The following is a 19,298-nucleotide window of genomic DNA, read 5'->3' as shown; positions in this document are numbered from 1 at the left end:
TCCGAAAGTCCAGCGCAAAATCCTGCGCGCTCCTCTTCCCCTGTCTGAGGTGGAATAGACGCTCACCCGCCACTCTCCCCTCTGGTGGATGATCGAATAGCGCCCTAAAGCGGCGGGTAAATTCCGCATAGCTTACAGTTGCGGCGTCTATTCCCCCTCACTCGGCGTTGGCCCACTCCAGCGCTTTACCGGACAGACAGGAGATGAGGGCGGACACGCTCTCGTATCCCGAGGGAGCCGGGTGGATGGTTGCCAGGTAGAGCTCTACCTGGAGCAGAAAACCCTGACACCCGGCAGCTGTACCGTCATAAGCCCTCGGGGGCGAGAGCCGAATCCCACTGGACCCAGATGGTGAAGAGATGGACATCGGTGTAGGTGGTGGTGTAATGGAAGGAGGTATAGGGATACCTCCACTCTCCCATCGCTCCATAGTATTAACTACTCGTTCCATAGCGGTGCCGAGAGCCTGGATCATGGCCGCTTGTTGTTGGACGCGTTCCTCCATCGATCCGGCTGGCCTTGCTGTACCTGCTGACTCCATGTTATGGTGCGTGTTTCTGTCAAGGCGTCAGTGTAATGCGGTAGGCGAAGTCAGGCGCAGGACACAGAGCTAATCAAAAGGCGTACTTTACTCGTAGGTAAAATAATGAACAACAACCTCCACGCAGGGAGGGAACAAACCTGCACACTAACGACAACCAAAACATGAACAAACACGCACAACACACAGTGTGAGACAGAGGGTTAAATAGGGAAGACATAACTACATGATGGGAAACAGGTGTGACCAATTAAGACAAAACAAGTCGAACAAAGATGCATGGATTGGTAGCAGCTAGTACTCCGGTGACGACAAACGCCGAAGCCTGCCCGAGCAAGGAGGAGGGGCAGCCTCGGCTGAATCCGTGACACCAACTCATCTCGATTTGGTTGAGGTCGGGGGATTGTGGAGGCCAGGTCATCTGATGCAGCACTCCATCACTCTCCTTATTGGTCAAATAGCCCTTACACAGCCTGGAAGTTTGTTTTGGGTCATTGTCCTTTTGAAAAACAAATGATAGTCCCACTAAGCGCAAACCAGATGGGGTGGCGTATCGCTGCATAATGCTGTGGTAGACATGCTGGTTAAGTGTGCCTTGAATTCTAAATAAATCACAGACAGTGTCACCAGCAAAGCACCCCCACACCATCACAACTCCTCCTCCATGCTTCACAGTGGGAACCACACATGCGGAGGTCATCCGTTCACCTACTCTGCGTCTCACAAAGACACGGTGGTTGGAACCAAAAATCTCAAATTTGGACTCATCAGACCAAATGACAGATTTCCACGGGTCTAAGGTCCATTGCTCATGTTTCTTAGCCCAAGCAAGTCATTTCTTATTATTGGTGTCCTTTAGTAGTGGTTTCTTTGCAGCAATTCGACTATGAAGGTCTGATTCTCGCAGTCTCCTCTGAACAGTTGATGTTGAGATGTGTCTGTTACTTGAACTCTGTGAAGCATTTATTTGGGCTGCAATTTCTGAGGCTGATAACTCTAATGAACTTATCCTCTGCAGCAGAGGTAACTCTGGGTCTTCCTTTCCTGTGGCGGTCCTCATGAGAGCCAGTTTCATCATTGTGCTTGATGGTTTTTGCAACTGCACTTGAAGAAACTTTAAAAGTTCTTGAAATGTTCCGTATTGACTGACCTTCATGTTTTAAAGTAACCAATATACACAAGCAGTCAGGAAAGCAAAGGCTAACTTTTTCAAACAGAAATTTGCATCCTGTAGCAATAACTCCAAAAAGTTTTGGGACACTGTAAAGTCCATGGAGAATAAGAGCACTTCCTCCCAGCTGCCCACTGCACTGAGGCTAGGAAACACTATCACCACCGATAAATCTACAATAATCGAGAATTTCAACAAGCATTTTGCTACAGCTGGCCATGCTTTCCATCTGGCTACCACTACCCCGGCCACCAACTCTGCACCCTCTGCTGCAACTTGCCCATGCCCCCCCCGCTTCTCCTTCACACAAATTCAGACAGCTGATGTTTTGAAAGCGCTGCAAAATCTGGACCCTTACAAATCAGCTGGGCTAGACAATCTGGACCCTTTCTTTCTAAAACTAGCCGCCGAAATTGTCGCAACCCCTATTACTAGTCTGTTCAACCTCTCTTTCATAACGTCTGAGATCCCCAGAGATTGGAAAGCTGCCGCGGTCATCCCCCTCTTCAAAGGGGGTGACACTCTAGATCCAAACTGCTACAGACCTATATCCATCCTGCCCTGCCTTTCGAAAGTATTTGAAAGCCAAGTTAACAAACAGATCACCGACCATTTCGAATACCACCGTACCTTCTCCGCTATGCAATCCGGTTTCCGAGCTGGTCATGGGTGCACTTCAGCCACGCTCAAGGTCCTAAACGATATTATAACCGCGATTGATAATAGACAGTACTGTGCAGCCGTCTTCATCGACCTGGCCAAGGCTTTCGACTCTGTCAACCACCGCATTCTTATTGGCAGACTAAATAGCCTTGGTTTCTCAAATGACTGCCTCGCCTGGTTCACCAACTACTTCTCAGATAGAGTTCAATGTGTCAAATCCTGTTGTCTGGACCTATGGCAGTCTCTATGGGGGTGCCACAGGGTTCAATTCTTGGGCCGACACTTTTCTCCGTGTATATCAATGATGTCGCTCTTGCTGCTGGTGACTCTCAGATCCACCTCTACGCAGACGACACCATTTTGTATACATCTGGCCCTTCATTGGACACTGTGTTAACAAACCTCCAAACGAGCTTCAATGCCATACAACACTCCTTCAGTAGCCTCCAACTGCTCTTAAACACTAGTAAAACTAAATGCATGCTTTTCAATCGAACGCTGCTGGCACCCGCCCACCCGACTAGAATCACCACTCTCGACGGGTCTGACCTAGAGTATGTGGACAACTACAAATACCTAGGTGTCTGGTTAGACTGTAAACTCAACTTCCAGACTCACATAAAGAATCTCCAATCCAAAGTTAAATCTAGAATCGGCTTCCTATTTCGCAACAAAGCCTCCTTCACTCATGCTGCCAAACATGCCCTCGTAAAACTGACTATCCTACCGATCCTTGACTTCGGCGATGTCATTTACAAAATAGCCTCCAACACTCTACTCAGCAAATTGGATGTAGTCTATCACAGTGCCATCCGTTTTGTCTCCAAAGCCCCATACACTACCCACCACTGTGACCTGTACGCTCTTGTTGGCTGGTCCTCACTACATGTTCGTCATCAAACCCACTGGCTCCAGGCCATCTATAAATCACTGCTAGGCAAATCCCCGCCTTATCTTAGCTCATTGGTCACCATAGCAGCACCCACCCGTAGTCTGCGCTCCAGCAGGTATATCTCACTGGTCATTCCCAAAGCCAACACCTCCTTTGGCCGCCATTCCTTCCAGTTCTCTGCTGCCAATGACTGGAACGAATTGCAAAATTCTCTGAAGCTGGAGACTCTTATCTCCCTCAATAACTTTAAGCATCAGTTGTCAGAGCACCTTACCGATCACTGCACCTGTACACAGCCCATCTGAAATTAGCCCACCCAACTACCTCATCCCTATATTGTTATTTATTTTGCTCTTTTGCACCCCAGTATCTCTATTTGCACATCATCTCTTGCACATCTAGCATTCCAGTGTTAATACTATTGTAATTATTTTGCACTATAGCCTATTTATTGCCTTACCTCCATAACTTGCTACATTTGCACACACTGTATATATATTTTCTGTTGTATTTTTGACTTTATGTTTTTTACCCCATATGTAACTCTGTGTTGTTTTTATTGCACTGCTTTGCTTTATCTTGGCCAGGTCGCAGTTGTAAATGAGAACCTGTTCTCAACTGGCTTACCTGGTTAAATAAAGGTGAAAAATAAATAAAAATAAAAAATAAATAAATGATGGACTGTCGTTTCTCTTTGCTTATTTGAGCTGTTCTTGCCATAATATGGACTTGATCTTTCACTAAATAGGGCTATCTTCTGTATACCACCCCTACCTTGTCACAACACAACTGATTGGCTCAAACGCATCAAGAAGGAAAGAAATTCCACAAATTAACTTTTAAAAAGTGCATTCCAGGTGACTACCTCATGAAGCTGGCTGAGAAAATGCCAAGAGTGTACAAAGCTGTCATCAAGGCAAAGGGTGGCTACTTTGAAGAATCTCAAATATAAAATATATTTTGATTTGTTTAACACTTCTTTGGTTACTACATAATTCCATTATTTTACAATGTAGAAAATTGTACAAATAAAGAAAAACCCTTGAATGAGTAGGTGTGTCCAAACTTTTGACTGGTACTGTATGTGATAATTATCAATGAATATAAAAGTGGATGTCTTGCCTGCTTTGCGTATCGAGCGTCTCTTCTCTGAGAAGAAGCCATTGGGCAGGACACCAGCGACAGAAGGCCTCATATCCATGTAGCCATTCCTGCTGTCTCTGCGAGGAGGAAATAAGCAGTCTGGTCTCAGTTCAGTTGCCATCAAATACTACACATAACTACTACACACTAGGTAAGAAATACTCCCTTATATAAACATTTATGAATCTCCAGAGACATTTACATTTACTGTAAGTATGTTTTCTCAATAACAACAAAGAGTAGTCAGTTTAAAGTGTAGACTTGTCCTGCCTTATAGACCATGAAAGTACTGTATGCTTAGTTAAATTGGGGAATTTTCCAGTGGGTGGGAGAACAACGGCAGTGGTATTTACTTTTGTGAGCAGGTGAGATGACACAAGCAACAGTACATATATACAGTACAAAGTGTGCAGTGAGAATTACAGTATATACCACCCACACCCAACTACCACCCTCTCCTTGTAAACCTAATGAGTCCACACTGACCCAGCTGACCCAGCTGTAGCTGTCTCCCTCTGCAACATTACATTCCTGTAGTAGCAGTCCTCCCCTAGCTTGGCGCAAAAGAACGTCTCCCTCTTCCTCCTCAGAAAGTTGAGGAGGTCACCGAAGCAGCAATACTCTGTGATCACCAGGGTTGGGCCTAAAGACATGGAGACAAATAGCCATGGTCAGTCACATGAAAGTCCTCCACGTAGAAACAACACACTAAAGACAAACAAAGACAAACAAAACACCATGAAATATAGACACCCCAAAATGAGTACAGCAAGTTTCAGGAGCACCACTCCTACAAGTACAGCAAGTTTCAGCAGCACCACTCCTACAAGTACAGCAAGTTTCAGGAGCACCACTCACTCCTACAAGTACGGCAAGTTTCAGAAGCACCACTCCCACAAGTACAGCAAGTTTCAGCAGCACCACTCCTATATCATAAAACATTTATACACTGAATAGTAAACAATTATAATGCCCAACAAGCAATGTTCCCTCAATTTTTGGGAGGCACTGATCAAATTTCTGGTCTACTGAGTGCAAACTTTAACGTTGTGAAAATTCTGTGCAACTTCCAAGGCGCGTTTACTCTGAACACTGAGGTTGTACCTGCTTTAAGTTACAGTTTTAACAGTGGCCAAGTAGGCTACTGTGGCTATTTGATCATAATGTAGGCCTACCAGAGTGGCCTACCATTAAAAACAATGGAGAAAATGCATCCCATATTATTTTAATATGTAAATAGCTGTTCTATCACTCAGCCTTCAGTAGTAGCCAATATAATATAATATGCCATTTAGCAGATGCTTTTATCCAAAGCGACTTACAGTCATGTGTGCATACATTTTTACGTATGGGTGGTCCCGGGGATCGAACCCACTACCCTGGCGTTACAAGCGCCATGCTCTACCAATTGAGCTACAGAGGACCACGATGTGTGGTGTTCAATGTGGGCCTACATTCCATGAGACTTTAAAAAAACAAAACATGCAATGATTGAAATTAACCTGTTTATCCACTAGTCCTTCAGACAAGGTGGTGACTGGAAATGTTGTTGTGTTGTTTGATGCAAGAAACCACTTTACAAAATAAAATGTATTATTATTCCCATACCATTATTAAAGAGAATCAGACAAATTATGCTACCCTCTGCCTATTGGCTACTTAGCTTATTCAAGCCTGTCTAAAAATACAACACTACCCCTTTAAGACAAAACAAAAAGCTCTCCAAAGATGTCTAGAAATGTACACGTTTTGTGCTCTGCACCTGTACGCAGCTTAGACGGATCATTGCCAACAAGCCATATAATCATTGGTGATAAAAGGGAGGACTGTTCAGATTATTACTGTATCTCAAAAACCTCTGCCAAACTTAGTTTCCAGTTACCCACTCCCTTCAGATTGATAGTAGCATAGATTAGAATGAGAATAAACACTACAGTCCTCCAGACATACTGCCCCTTACCTCCAACAGTACAGGCTCCCAGCAGGTTGACAATGTTCATGTGGTTTCCCAGGTAACTGAGAACTTTCAGCTCTGACATCAGAGCCTCCTTCTCTGTGGCATGGGCACTGGCTGTGGAAACAACACCAGAACATGATCATTTAAAAGTGCTTTAAAGTCATCATCAAAGAAAACATCATAGGAAATATAGCCTCTGGCTAGTTTGACATGCTACAGTAGCTCAAACACCTCTGGCCGCTGTTGGTGTAACAATCATACATACACTACATGACCAAAAGTATGTGGACACCTGCTTGTCTAACATCTAATTCCAAAATCATGGGCATTAATACGGAGTTGGTCCCCCCTTTGCTGCTATAACAGCCTCCACTCTTCTGGGAAGGCTTTCCACTAGATGTTAGAACATTGCTGCGGGGACTTGCTTCCATTAAGCCACAAGAGCATTAGTGAGGTCGGGCACTGATGTTGGGCGATTAGGCCTGGCTCTCAGTCGATGTTCTAATTCATTCCAAAGGTGTTTGATGGGGTTGAGGTCAGGACTTTGTGCAGGCCAGTCAAGTTCTTCCACACCGATCTCAACAAACCATTTCTGTATGGACCTCGCTTTGTGCACGGGGGCATTGTCATGCTGAAACAGGAAAGGGCCTTCCCCAAACTGTTGCAACAAAGTTGGAAGCACATAATCGTCTAGAATGTCATTGTATGCTGTAGCACTACGTTTCCCTTCACTGGAACTAAGGGGCCTAGCCCGAACCATGAAAAACAGCCCCAGACTATTATTCCTCTTCCACCAAACTTTACAGTTGGCACTATACATTCGGCAGGTAGCGTTCTCCTGGCATTCTCTAAACCCAGATTCGTCTGTTGGACTGCCAGATGGTGAAGCATGATTCATCACTCCAGAGAACGCCTTTCCACTGCTCCAGAGTCCAATGGTGGCGAGTTTTACACCACTCCAGACGACGCTTGGCATTGTGCATGGTGATCTTAGGCTTGTGTGCGGCTGCTTGGCCATGGAAAACCATTTCACGAAGCTCCCGAGGAACAGTTATTGTGCTGACGTTGTTTCCAGAGGCAGTTTGGAACTCGGTAGTGAGTGTTGCAACCGAGGACAGACGATTTTTAGTGCTACGTGCTTCAGCTCTCGGCGGTCCCGTTCTGTGAGCTTGTGTGGCCTACTACTTCGCGGCTGAGCCGTTGTTGCTCCAATACGTTTCCACTTCACAATAACAGCACTTACAGTTGACCGGGGCAGCTCTAGCAGGCAGAAATTTGACGAACTGACTTGTTGGAAAGGTGGCATGTTATGATGGTGCCACGTTGAAAGTCACTGAGCTCTTCAATAAGGCCATTCTACTGTCAATATTTGTCTATGGAGATTGCATGGCTGTGTGCTCAATTTTATACACCTGACAGAACCGTGTGTGGCTGAAATAGCCAAATCCATAGGGGTGTCCACATACTTTTGTATATACAGTGCATTCGGAAAGTATTTAGACCCCTTCACTTTTTCCACATTTTGCCATGTCTAAAATGGATTTTAAAATTTTTTTTCCCTCATCAATCTACACACAATACCCCATAATGACAACGCAAAAACAGGTTTTTCGAATTTTTTGCTAATTTATTAAAAATAAAAACTGAAATATAATATTTACATAAGTATTCACCCTTTACTCAGTACTTTGTTGAAGCACTTTTGGCAGCGATTATAGCCTTGAGTCGTCTTGGGTATGACACTAAAAGCTTGGCACACCTGTATTTGGGGAGTTACTCCCATTCGTCTCTGCAGATTCTCTCAAGCTCTGTCAGGTTGGATGGGGAGCGTCGCTGCACAGCTATTTTCAGGTCTCTCCAGAGATGTTCGATCAGGTTCAAGTCTGGGCTCTGGCTGGGCCACTCAAGGACATTCAGAGACTTGTCCCAAAGCCACTCCTGCATTGTCTTGGCTGTGTGCTTATGGTCGTTGTCCTGTTGGAAGGTGAACCTTCGCCCCAGTCTGAGGTCCTGAGGGCTCTGGAGCAGGTTGTCATCAAGGATCTCTCTGTACTTTGCCCCGTTCATCTTTCCCTCGATCCTGACTAGTCTCCCCGTCCCTGCAGCTGAAAAACATCCCCACAGCATGATGCTGCCACCACCATGCTTCACTGTAAGATTTCATCCATACGTGATGCTTGGCATTCAGGCTAAAGAGTTCAATCTTGGTTTCATCAGACCAGAGAATCTTGTTCCTCATGGTCTGAGAGTCCTTTAGGTGCCTTTTGGCAAACTCCGAGCGGGCTGTCATGTGCCTTTTACTGAGGAGTGGCTTTCATCTGGCCACTACCATAAAGGCCTGATTGGTGGAGTGCTGCAGAGATGGTTGTCCTTCTGGAAGGTTCTCTCATCTCCACAGAGGAACTCTGGAGCTCTGTCAGAGTGACCATTTCTTATTGGTCACCTCCCTGACCGATGCCCTTCTCCCCCGATTGCTCAGTTTGGCCAAACTTCTTCAATTTAAGAATGATGGAGGCCACTGTGTTGTTGGGGATGTTCAATGCTGCAGAAATGTTTTGGTACCCTTCCCAAGGTCTGTGCCTCGACACAATCCTGTATTGGAGCTCTACAGACAATTCCTTCGACCTCATGGCTTGGTTTCTGCTCTGACATGCACTGTCAACTGTGGGACCTTATATAGACGGTAGTGTGCCTTTCCAAATCATGTCCAATCAATTGAAATTACCACAGATGGACTCCAATCAAGTTGTAGAAACATCTCAAGGATGATTAATGGAAACAGGATGCACCTGAGCTCAATTTTGAGTCTCATAGCAAAGGGTCTGAATACTTATGTAAATAAGGTATTTCTCTTTTTTCTTTTTAATAAACTTGCAAACATTTCTAAAAACCTGTTTTTGCATTGTCATTATGGGATATTGAGTGTAGACTGATGAGGAGAAAAAACTATTGAACCCATTTTATAATAAGGCTGTAACGTAACAAAATATGGAAAAAGTCAAGGGGTCTGAATACTTTCTGAATGCACTGTATAGTGTACATCACTGCATACACCCACACAAACATACAAACAAACATACACACACGGTCAGTAGCTAGTCAAATACATTTAGTCAAATATCCAGGTGTTTAGCACTCATAATTAGGGGCAGGGGTTCACTCTGACCGTGTGACCTGACCAGGTCTGATCAGTCAGATACTTTAAAATACACACATCTGTCACCAAAATATGTCTCTTTTTATTGCTATATCAAAAAAAAAATCATAGTTTGTGACCTCTTACGTTTGAGCATTTTGACCGCCACTGTCATCACTGTATCAGCTTTGGACATTCCATAAGCAGTAGCCTCCACTACCTTCCCGAAGGCTCCAGAGCCCAGAGTTTTCCCTGCATGGAAACACAGACAGACAGAACAATGTTACTCCATCCTGTTCCCCTCCCACATCCTGACTCTGCCACCTGTTACCAGGTTTATCCTGCAAGGGCGGGGCCAGCAGACACCAGGACATGCAGGATCCTGTTTGGGGTGGTTCGGAGAAGAAAAAAACACCTCCAAAATGTAAACAGAACGTTTGCTTAGAGGGAGGGGTTGGTGTTCTTTATAAAAGAAAACAGCTACATTAAATACATCATGCAGTTAGTGTAGGCTCAGGGCTAATGTAAAAGTGTAAAAGTGTAACCGGTGAGCAAATAGAGTGTAAATCCATCATTATGAGACAGGACCTTGGGATAAGGCATGATGTCACAACAAAGATACATTGGCTGGCTCCAAATACCAAAACAAAAGAGACTTATTTCAACACCTGCTGCTATCGATTGATACACATATAAAATAGACCTAGATAATATTAAAAACAAACTGTACATCATACAGTTCTGGATTAGAGATGATACATATACTGTAAGAGATGTCTTGGTGATTAACAGTGCTTTTCCTGAGTGTGATGAAAGCATAGGAACTCACCAAAACGCAGTTTGTCCCGGGGGAACTCCCACTGGTGGTCGTATGGGAGCTGGGTAGGGTCAATATACACATAGTTGTTTCCGTGGATACCTTCAATTACTTTCCACTGGATCTGGTATTTGGGTTTCTTTGAGGCCGGCAGAGAGTTATATTAGGATAAGTACAGGGGACACCATTAAACTCACATCAATCATGGTACTTCATCACAGAGTTTATTGACCTCTGTGAGTTATTGCTGAGAAGTTTTTAAAGGTGAGCTAGTGTACCTTATCTTTGCCTATGACTTACTGTGTGTAATTTGCCAAGTTTACACACAGGTGTGTAACCCGTTGTAGAAGTGGCTGTGATGTATGAGAAGAGGTGAGTTTGGGTAGTTACCTGAGTAGAGGTAGTTACCTGAGTAGAGGTAGTGAGTTTGGGTAGTTACCTGCAGGTACTTGTAGAAGAGCACTATGAGGATGAGGGTGAGGAGGGTGGTTGCTGACACTATTCCAATCAGCAGAGGGGTGAAGAGCTCATGGGTAACTGTTCTCTCTGCAGGGACACACACCAGAGAGAGACATACATACATTATCAGTGTAACGTTAGAGATAGATATATAACAGATAGATAGATTACAGAGAGAGATATCAGTGAGGAGCACTGATAGACAGAGATCAGTTTTAATGTTTGGCAACATATTAGCCTTTTAGCATTGTAGAGTGCAGTATCATATACAGTGGGGAAAAAAAGTATATATTCAGCCACCAATTGTGCAAGTTCTCCCACTTAAAAAGATGAGAGAGGCCTGTAATTTTCATCATAGGTACACGTCAACTATGACAGACAAAATGAGAAAAAAAAATCCAGAAAATCACATTGTAGAATTTTTATGAATTTATTTGCAAATTATGGTGGAAAATAAGTATTTGGTCAATAACAAATGTTTCTCAATACTTTGTTATATACCCTTTGATGGCATTGACACAGGTCAAACGTTTTCTGGAAGTCTTCACAAGGTTTTCACACACTGTTGCTGGTATTTTGGCCCATTCCTCCATGCAGATCTCCTCTATAGCAGTGATGTTTTGGGGCTGTCGCTGGGCAACACAGACTTTCAACTCCCTCCAAAGATTTTCTATGGGGTTGAGATCTGGAACTGGCTAGGCCACTCCAGGACCTTGAAATGCTTCTTACGAAGCCACTCCTTCGTTGCCCGGGCGGTGTGTTTGGGATCATTGTCATGCTGAAAGACCCAGCCACGTTTCATCTTCAATGCCCTTGCTGATGGAAGGAGGTTTTCACTCAAAATCTCATGATACATGGCCCCATTCATTCTTTCCTTTACACGGATCAGTCGTCCTGGTCCCTTTGCAGAAAAACAGCCCCAAAGCATGATGTTTCCACCCCCATGCTTCACAGTAGGTATGGTGTTCTTTGGATGCAACTCAGCATTCTTTGTCCTCCAAACACGACGAGTTGAGTTTTTACCAAAAAGTTATATTTTGGTTTCATCTGACCATATGACATTCTCCCAATCCTCTTCTGGATCATCCAAATGCACTCTAGCAAACTTCAGACGGGCCTGGACATGTACTGGCTTAAGCAGGGGGACACGTCTGGCACTGCAGGATTTGAGTCCCTGGCGGCGTAGTGTGTTACTGATGGTAGGCTTTGTTACTTTGGTCCCAGCTCTCTGCAGGTCATTCACTAGGTCCCCCCGTGTGGTTCTGGGATTTTTGCTCACCGTTCTTGTGATCATTTTGACCCCACGGGGTGAGATCTTGCGTGGAGCCCCAGATCGAGGGAGATTATCAGTGGTCTTGTATGTCTTCCATTTCCTAATAATTGCTCCCACAGTTGATTTCTTCAAACCAAGCTGCTTACCTATTGCAGATTCAGTCTTCCCAGCCTGGTGCAGGTCTACAATTTTGTTTCTGGTGTCCTTTGACAGCTCTTTGGTCTTGGCCATAGTGGAGTTTGGAGTGTGACTGTTTGAGGTTATGGACAGGTGTCTTTTATACTGATAACACGTTTAAACAGGTGCCATTAATACAGGTAACGAGTGGAGAACAGAGGAGCCTCTTAAAGAAGAAGTTACAGGTCTGTGAGAGCCAGAAATCTTGCTTGTTTGTAGGTGACCAAATACTTATTTTCCACCATAATTTGCAAATAAATTCATAAAAAATCCTACAATGTGATTTTCTGGAATTTTTTTCCTCAATTTGTCTGTCATAGTTGACGTGTACCTATGATGAAAATTACAGGCCTCTCTTATCTTTTTAAGTGGGAGAACTTGCACAATTGGTGGCTGACTAAATACTTTTTTTCCCCACTGTATGCTACATTGTTGTCTTTCAGTGATCACACAAAAGTAATCATATTATTTGAATCGAATTGTGTTTTCTGTATTTTGTTAATTATTTTTTATACTATTTATTACCTATTTCCTTAATTCCCATTATAGTTGTACAGCATGTAGTAATGCTGTGCAGCATGACGTGATACTGCTGCTGCTGTTGTTGTTGTTGTTATGTATAATTTCTGTATAATGAGTCTTCTGTTCCTTTGTGTAGCGGTTTGTGGTGTGTTATTGTTTTGCTAGCTCTGTACACTGGAGTGTAATAAGCTCTTTAGCCATAAGAGGCTTTCTCTCCATTTCAAATCATCTGAGAATGCAGAGTATGCAGGAACTAATCGTCTGTAAACCTGTCAGTGGCTTTTAAAGCTTTCCCTCCATCCCTATTTTATTTCCCTACAGCTCGCTGGCTCCCTGGCGGGCTGCATCCAAAATTCCCACAACGTCTAAACACTCAGTGCGGCCAGGACTCCCACTGTGCGCCAGACTTCCCTGCACGTCTCCAAGCGTCTGTCCTACTCTGCCGAGAGGAGAGCTAAAGCCTGGGCACATGCTCCCACAGGTCTGTCCTGCCTGGCTACACACACTCCTCGTCCATAATGCCCACCAACATGCCCATTGTGTCCAGGCAGCTACCCCTCCTCCTCTACACCATACCAATCTCATCTTCATACCCACGCCAAGACAACTCTCTTCTCACTCTTGCTTCAAGTGCAGTCATACTCCACTATCGCATCCCACAGTATATAAACAGGATGTTCTAGATAGCTGGATTTGTGGTCCAAAAGTACTCTATGCCCCTACCACTGATGACCATTTCTGCCAGTAAGTGATGACACATTATCACACACGTTTGTTGTATCTCGCTCTGCCTATGTTTACATAAGAGACTCCAGGCCTATATCAATGTTTAATCTTGAACCTCTATCAATGGGTAAGATCTATGTCAAAATCCAAGTCTTTCATAAACATTCAGATTAACCAAATTGAGAAATCCTTTGCGTTGAACTGAGGAGTTTGGGTGAGTGTTGATGGTGCGTATAACTTAAATGACCTTGATCCACATAAAGAGAAACAGCTGTAACTCTGCATCTTTTTTTTAAAATTTATTTAACCAGGTAGGCCAGTTGAGAACAAGTTCTCATTTACAACTGCGACCTGGCCAAGATAAAGCAAAGCAGTGCGATAAAAACAACAACAACAACACAGAGTTACACATGAGATAAACAAAAACATACTGTCAATAACACAATAGAAAATCTATATACAGTGTGTGCAAATGTAGTAAGTTATGGAGGTAAGGCAATAAATAGGCCATAGTGCAAAATAATTACAATTTAGTATTAACACTGGAGTGATAGATGTGCAGAAGATGATGTGCAAATATAGATACTGGGGTGCAAATGAGCAAAATAAATAACAATATGGGGATGAGGTAGTTGGGTGGGCTAATTACAGATGGGCTGTGTACAGGTGCAGTGATCGGTAAGCTGCTCTGACAACTGATGCTTAAAGTTAGTGAGGGAGATAAGAGTCTCCAGCTTCAGAGATTTTTGCAGTTCGTTCCAGTCATTAGCAGCAGAGAACTGGAAGGAGTGGCGGCCAAAGGAGGTGTTGGCTTTGGGGATGACCAGTGAGATATACCTGCTGGAGCGCATACTATGGGTGGGTGTTGCTATGGTGACCAATGAGCTAAGATAAGGCGGGGATTTGCCTAGCAGTGATTTATAGATGACCTGGAGCCAGTGGGTTTGGCGACGAATATGTAGTGAGGGCCAGCCAACGAGAGCGTACAGGTCACAATGGTGGGTAGCATATGGGGCTTTGGTGACAAAACGGATGGCACTGTGATATCTCAGGTTAGACATAATGGGAGAAGGAATGAGCTGTCTGACCTGAATGGCCTTGGTGACCCTGGGTTTATCTGTACCAATTACAGATGGGACGTAATGTAGTTCATGTAATGTAGTCTAGTTAGTACTGCATTAATTACATTCATTTGTGAATTTTTCATATTGAGTATTGTCTATAAAAGCGTTTTCTAATGAGAGACGCCTGAATGGGATTGCCAGATTGTAGAGGAACAACAACCAACCACAGACACCTTCCAGTCACTGTGTCCTCTTTAGGTTTGTTGACACTGTACTTAACTCTAATCCCAAAATAGGGATATCCTAGGGATTAACACCAAACACATCCATTTAAAAACACACGGACAGACTAGCTGACGCCAAGACCACCTTAACACCCCCAAGCCCCCCAACAACTCCCAACTCTTGTGTATACTGCTTGTGTGTGTATGTGTGTGTGTATGTGTGGGTGTGCGAGAGAGAGAGAAATAGTCCAATGTTCACAATCACAAACACAGCTATCAGTTGATAAGGAAGGCATCAGTTTATTAATGTATATCTGGGCCAATATGAAAAAGACTGAATGCTAAATTCCAGGGAATGGGACCAGAGAGATACATTGTCTGAGCTGGTAGAGTCAGGAGAGTGAGATGTCTGTGTTTTTCTCATTGAGCCTACAAAGTGTTCTGCTTGAGGTGTGACAAGGCAAGGCTATGCAAAACTCACCTCTTAAAAACAACAAATTTTTGCAGGGTGTATGTGCGTGTGTTTCGAAAGTGTTTAGCCAGGAGTAATTGCTGACACACACACAGTCATGCCCACACGTACCAGGATGATGAGCTTCCACCCTATCACAGAGGTATAGACAACACCCTCCCAGTAACTGTGTGTGTGTGTGTGTGTGCGTGTGTGTGCGCGTGCGTGCGTGAGTGCGTCACCACAACTCACCACTGATAGAGAACAGTGTGTAGTCCTGCTCTCCCTCCACGGTGGCCACACACTCCAGCGTGTGGAATCTTCCCGTGGTGATGTTCAGCCTGCTCTCCACCTCCGTCTTCCCAAAGGAAGGACTCAACAACGTCACCGTGACAATGTCCTGCTCCTCCTGAGTGGCGTTCATCTGGTGGGAGCACCTGAGGGGGACAATGGGACAAACTGTCTACCAATCTAGTGTGACTGCATTTGGATGTTGTTTTCAGTAGCTTTGAGTCCATTGTTTCATGTGGCTCTAAACACAGCAGTTATTGTAACATGAATGAATGTTCTGTTATGAGTATACAAACGGGAAACTAAGGGTTCACATTAGATCATGGACATCTAAAAGTTAGGAATTTTTGATTGGGATGCAGGTCATTTAGAGTCAACCATCCCCTCTTTCCCCTATTATGTTCACCATGAGTGCCCTTCAAAACAACAGCCAGGTACAGAGAGTCTTTGGACAGCACTGGGGCATGACGCATACGAGCATACATTGGTCTTAAATCAATGTTCCCAGAAAAAACATCACTGTCCCAGGCTAAATCAATTCATCCCCTACCATGCCAGTCTTCCAGACCAAACTAAAGGAACCCCTACAATCCTCCACATCAGCATCAACTAAAACAACAATACCTTAGAGGTACACGAAGTCCACAGAGTGAAACATTTGTAATCCAATATCATCAAGTTACATTATGATGCCAGCTGTAATGTTGAAAGGGAAAAGGCTGGGGATTTGTCTGTTGTTTAAAGTAGAGCACAATGATTGGAAGAAGCAGAGACTGCCCCAAGCAAGGCTCCACATTCCACAGCACCATACCACAAACAGCAGCTGTTTTCTACATACTGACAGGCCACAGGCCCCGCCATGTCACACTTAAAGAGCTTCTCGAGTGTATGTGTGTGTTAATAGTCTAATAAAAAGCTGGAGCTAGAGAACATTATTTTGTGTGGAGGTGCTGACTAACGGCGAATAAACTGCAAGCTATAAAAAAAGTATGAAGAGAGTCGCACACTCTATATACAAACTCGCAGTAATTTACTGGGTATAAATTACTGAGGGTTTATATATAGCGAGAGTGTGCGACTCTTTATTTATTTGTGTGTGCCAATAAAGTTGGATGTGTGGGCCAATACAGTCTGATTTTAAACATTGAAGCATTCCAAAGACATTCCATACCATCACCTAGTGCCTTAAGTATACAAACAAATCAAATAGACATGTCAAGGGTAACTGTAAGCATGTTTGTTTGAGTTGGACAGCTCTCTAAGTTGATTTGATCCTAATTGAAAGTGATTGGATAATGATTAGCCAATTGCCTCTGACTCGTTACCAGTGTTTCCTGGTAACGAGTCAGAGGCAAACCCTGATCACATGAGGGTAATCTCACTTCAGTCCACCAACAAATCACACATGTCCAATCCCACTTCTGTTTATACTCTGGGAAGGTCAAGACAATTAGACCATTTTGAATCCCTCTTACTAAGGTCTGAAAAGACGTCTTCACAAATTAAATCAAATTATATTGGTCGCTTACACATATTTAGCAGATGTTATTGCGGGTGTAGCAAAATGCTTGTGTTCCTAGCTCCAACAGTGCAGTATTTTCTAACAATACACCATAATACACACAAATCAACGAATTAAGATACAGTACCAGTCAAAAGTGTGGACACACCTACTCATCCAAGGGTTTTTCTTTATTTTTACTATTTTCTACATTGTAGAATAATAGTGAAGACATCAAAATGATGAAAAAACACATACAGTGAGGGGAAAAAAGTATTTGATCCCCTGCTGATTTTGTATGTTTGACCACTGACAAAGAAATGTTCAGTCTATAATTTTAATGGTAGGTTAAAAATCCTACAATGTGATTTTCTGGAATTTTTTCTCTCTCTGTTTGTCTGTCATAGTTGACGTGTACCTATGATGAAAATTACAGGCCTCTTTCATCTTTTTAAGTGAGAGAACTTGCACAATTGGTGGCTGACTAAATACTTTTTTCCCCCACTGTAAGCAAGAAACGACAGTCCATCAATACTTTAAGACATGAAGGTCTGTCAATCCGATCTCTGTGTGTGTTTCCCACCGTGAAGCATGGAGGAGGAGGTTTGATGGTGTGGGGGTGCTTTGCTGGTGACACTGTCTGTGATTTATTTAGAATTCAAGGCACACTAAAACAGCTTGGCTATCACAACATTCTGCAGCAATACGCCATCCCATCTGGTTTGCGCTTAGTGGGACTATCATTTGTTTATCAACGGGACAATGACCCAACACACCTCCAGGCTGTGTAAGGGCTATTTGACCAAGAAGGAGAGTGATGGAGTGCTGCATCAGATGACCTGTCCTCCACAATCACCAGACCTCAACCCAATTGAGATGGTTTGGGATGAGTTGGACCGCAGAGTGAAGGAAAAGCAGCCAACAAGTGCTCAGCATATGTGGGAACCTTCAAGACTGTTGGAAAAGCATTCCAGGTGAAGCTGGTTGTGAAAATGCCATGAGTGTGGCTACTTTGAAGAATCTCAAATTCAAATATATTTTGATTTAACACTTTTTTGTTTACTACATAATTCCATATGTGTTATTTCATCGTTTTGATGTCATCACTATTATTCTATAATGTAGAAAATAGTAAAAATAAAGAAAAATCCTTGAATGAGTAGGTGTGTCCAAACTTTTGATTGGTACTGTATATAGAACTATTAGGAAGATCAAGGTCAGAGGAAGAAATAACGGGTTTCATTGCCAAAATCCTGAATTCTCCCTTTTAGTCATTACAGTTCAATTTCTAAATTCCCTCGATCTATCAACACAGTCCAATCATAGCATGTCATTGCGAGTATGTGTGTGTGTTACCCCAGTGATCTCACCTCATATAAGGCTGTTCGCAGTAGTACCAGGTGATCTGTGGGGCGGGGTATCCCTCAGCTACACATCGCACCTGTCCATTTACTGGGCCATCATGAGATACAATCTCTGGTTTACCTGACAGGAGCAGAATGTTAGTGTTGTATATGTGCCAGGCGGGGATACTTAGCATGTAAATCAACTGTAATGCTCTGGGTTACTGTAGTTGGGGCGAAAGAGGTGTTGGGCTTTAATACATACGCTGAATGGTCTGTGAAAATCTAGTCATAAATGCCATATCATGTTAATGATTAATTACATCATATTGACAGTATGCAGAAGTCTCTGACTGCCCATTTCCCAACATAATGTATGCGTGGCTCCATGGCATCTTTAGAGAATATAATGCTACGACTTACTGATAACGTAGACCGAAAATGACTGATTGATTGTTGCATCATCATTGGAGGCATAAAAGGTGTAGACTCCACTCTCTGACATTTTCAAACGCACCAGCCTGAGCTCACTGTTGTACCTGGTGATTGAATCAACATTAACAACAAAAATTTAAAAAACAACTGGTGTTAATGCAGCTGATTTATTGAAGTAAACCACCTCATGATCAACACAATACCAGGCTTGGTTCAGAAACTGCCGCCTCATGATTCTTTACCACCTGAAAGCCAGTTATTTATCCACAGTTCAACTGGACAGTACTCCAGCACACACAAAAAGCCCAGAGGCACTAATTAATTTTTACTGAATTTCTCAGGCAGCTCTGGAGTGTGGTAAAGTAGAGCCAGGGAAAGGCTGGGTGTTGCATAAAAGTGTAATCATCTCTCAATGACCCAGGGCCAGTTAGGAACCAAAGGTGTTACATTTCATTGAGAGGGTGTAATGAACACATTCATCATGTGGTAGGCCCAGGGCAAGAAGAGTGTGT

General features: G+C 43.5%; 1 protein-coding gene across 1 annotated transcript in view; it reads right to left on the bottom strand.

Annotated features, from left to right (window-relative positions):
• Window positions 1-19,298, bottom strand: part of LOC311131465 (mast/stem cell growth factor receptor Kit-like) — a 45,517-nt gene that overhangs the window by 10,448 nt on the left and 15,771 nt on the right. The window contains exons 7-15 of the mRNA XM_084164479.1: window positions 18,775-18,890; window positions 18,379-18,493; window positions 15,469-15,653; window positions 10,760-10,866; window positions 10,333-10,459; window positions 9,651-9,755; window positions 6,371-6,481; window positions 4,897-5,053; window positions 4,390-4,487 (exon numbers count right to left, since the gene is read on the bottom strand). Coding sequence (XP_084020605.1) covers window positions 4,390-4,487; window positions 4,897-5,053; window positions 6,371-6,481; window positions 9,651-9,755; window positions 10,333-10,459; window positions 10,760-10,866; window positions 15,469-15,653; window positions 18,379-18,493; window positions 18,775-18,890 — 1,121 coding nt within the window. The remainder of the gene's footprint in view (window positions 1-4,389; window positions 4,488-4,896; window positions 5,054-6,370; window positions 6,482-9,650; window positions 9,756-10,332; window positions 10,460-10,759; window positions 10,867-15,468; window positions 15,654-18,378; window positions 18,494-18,774; window positions 18,891-19,298) is intronic.

This window comes from Coregonus lavaretus (assembly GCF_964263955.1).
Source record: "Coregonus lavaretus genome assembly, chromosome: 6".
NCBI classification, from domain to species: domain Eukaryota; kingdom Metazoa; phylum Chordata; class Actinopteri; order Salmoniformes; family Salmonidae; genus Coregonus; species Coregonus lavaretus.
Note: the sequence above shows the minus strand (reverse complement) of the source record. Positions and strands in the feature narration are given on the sequence as shown.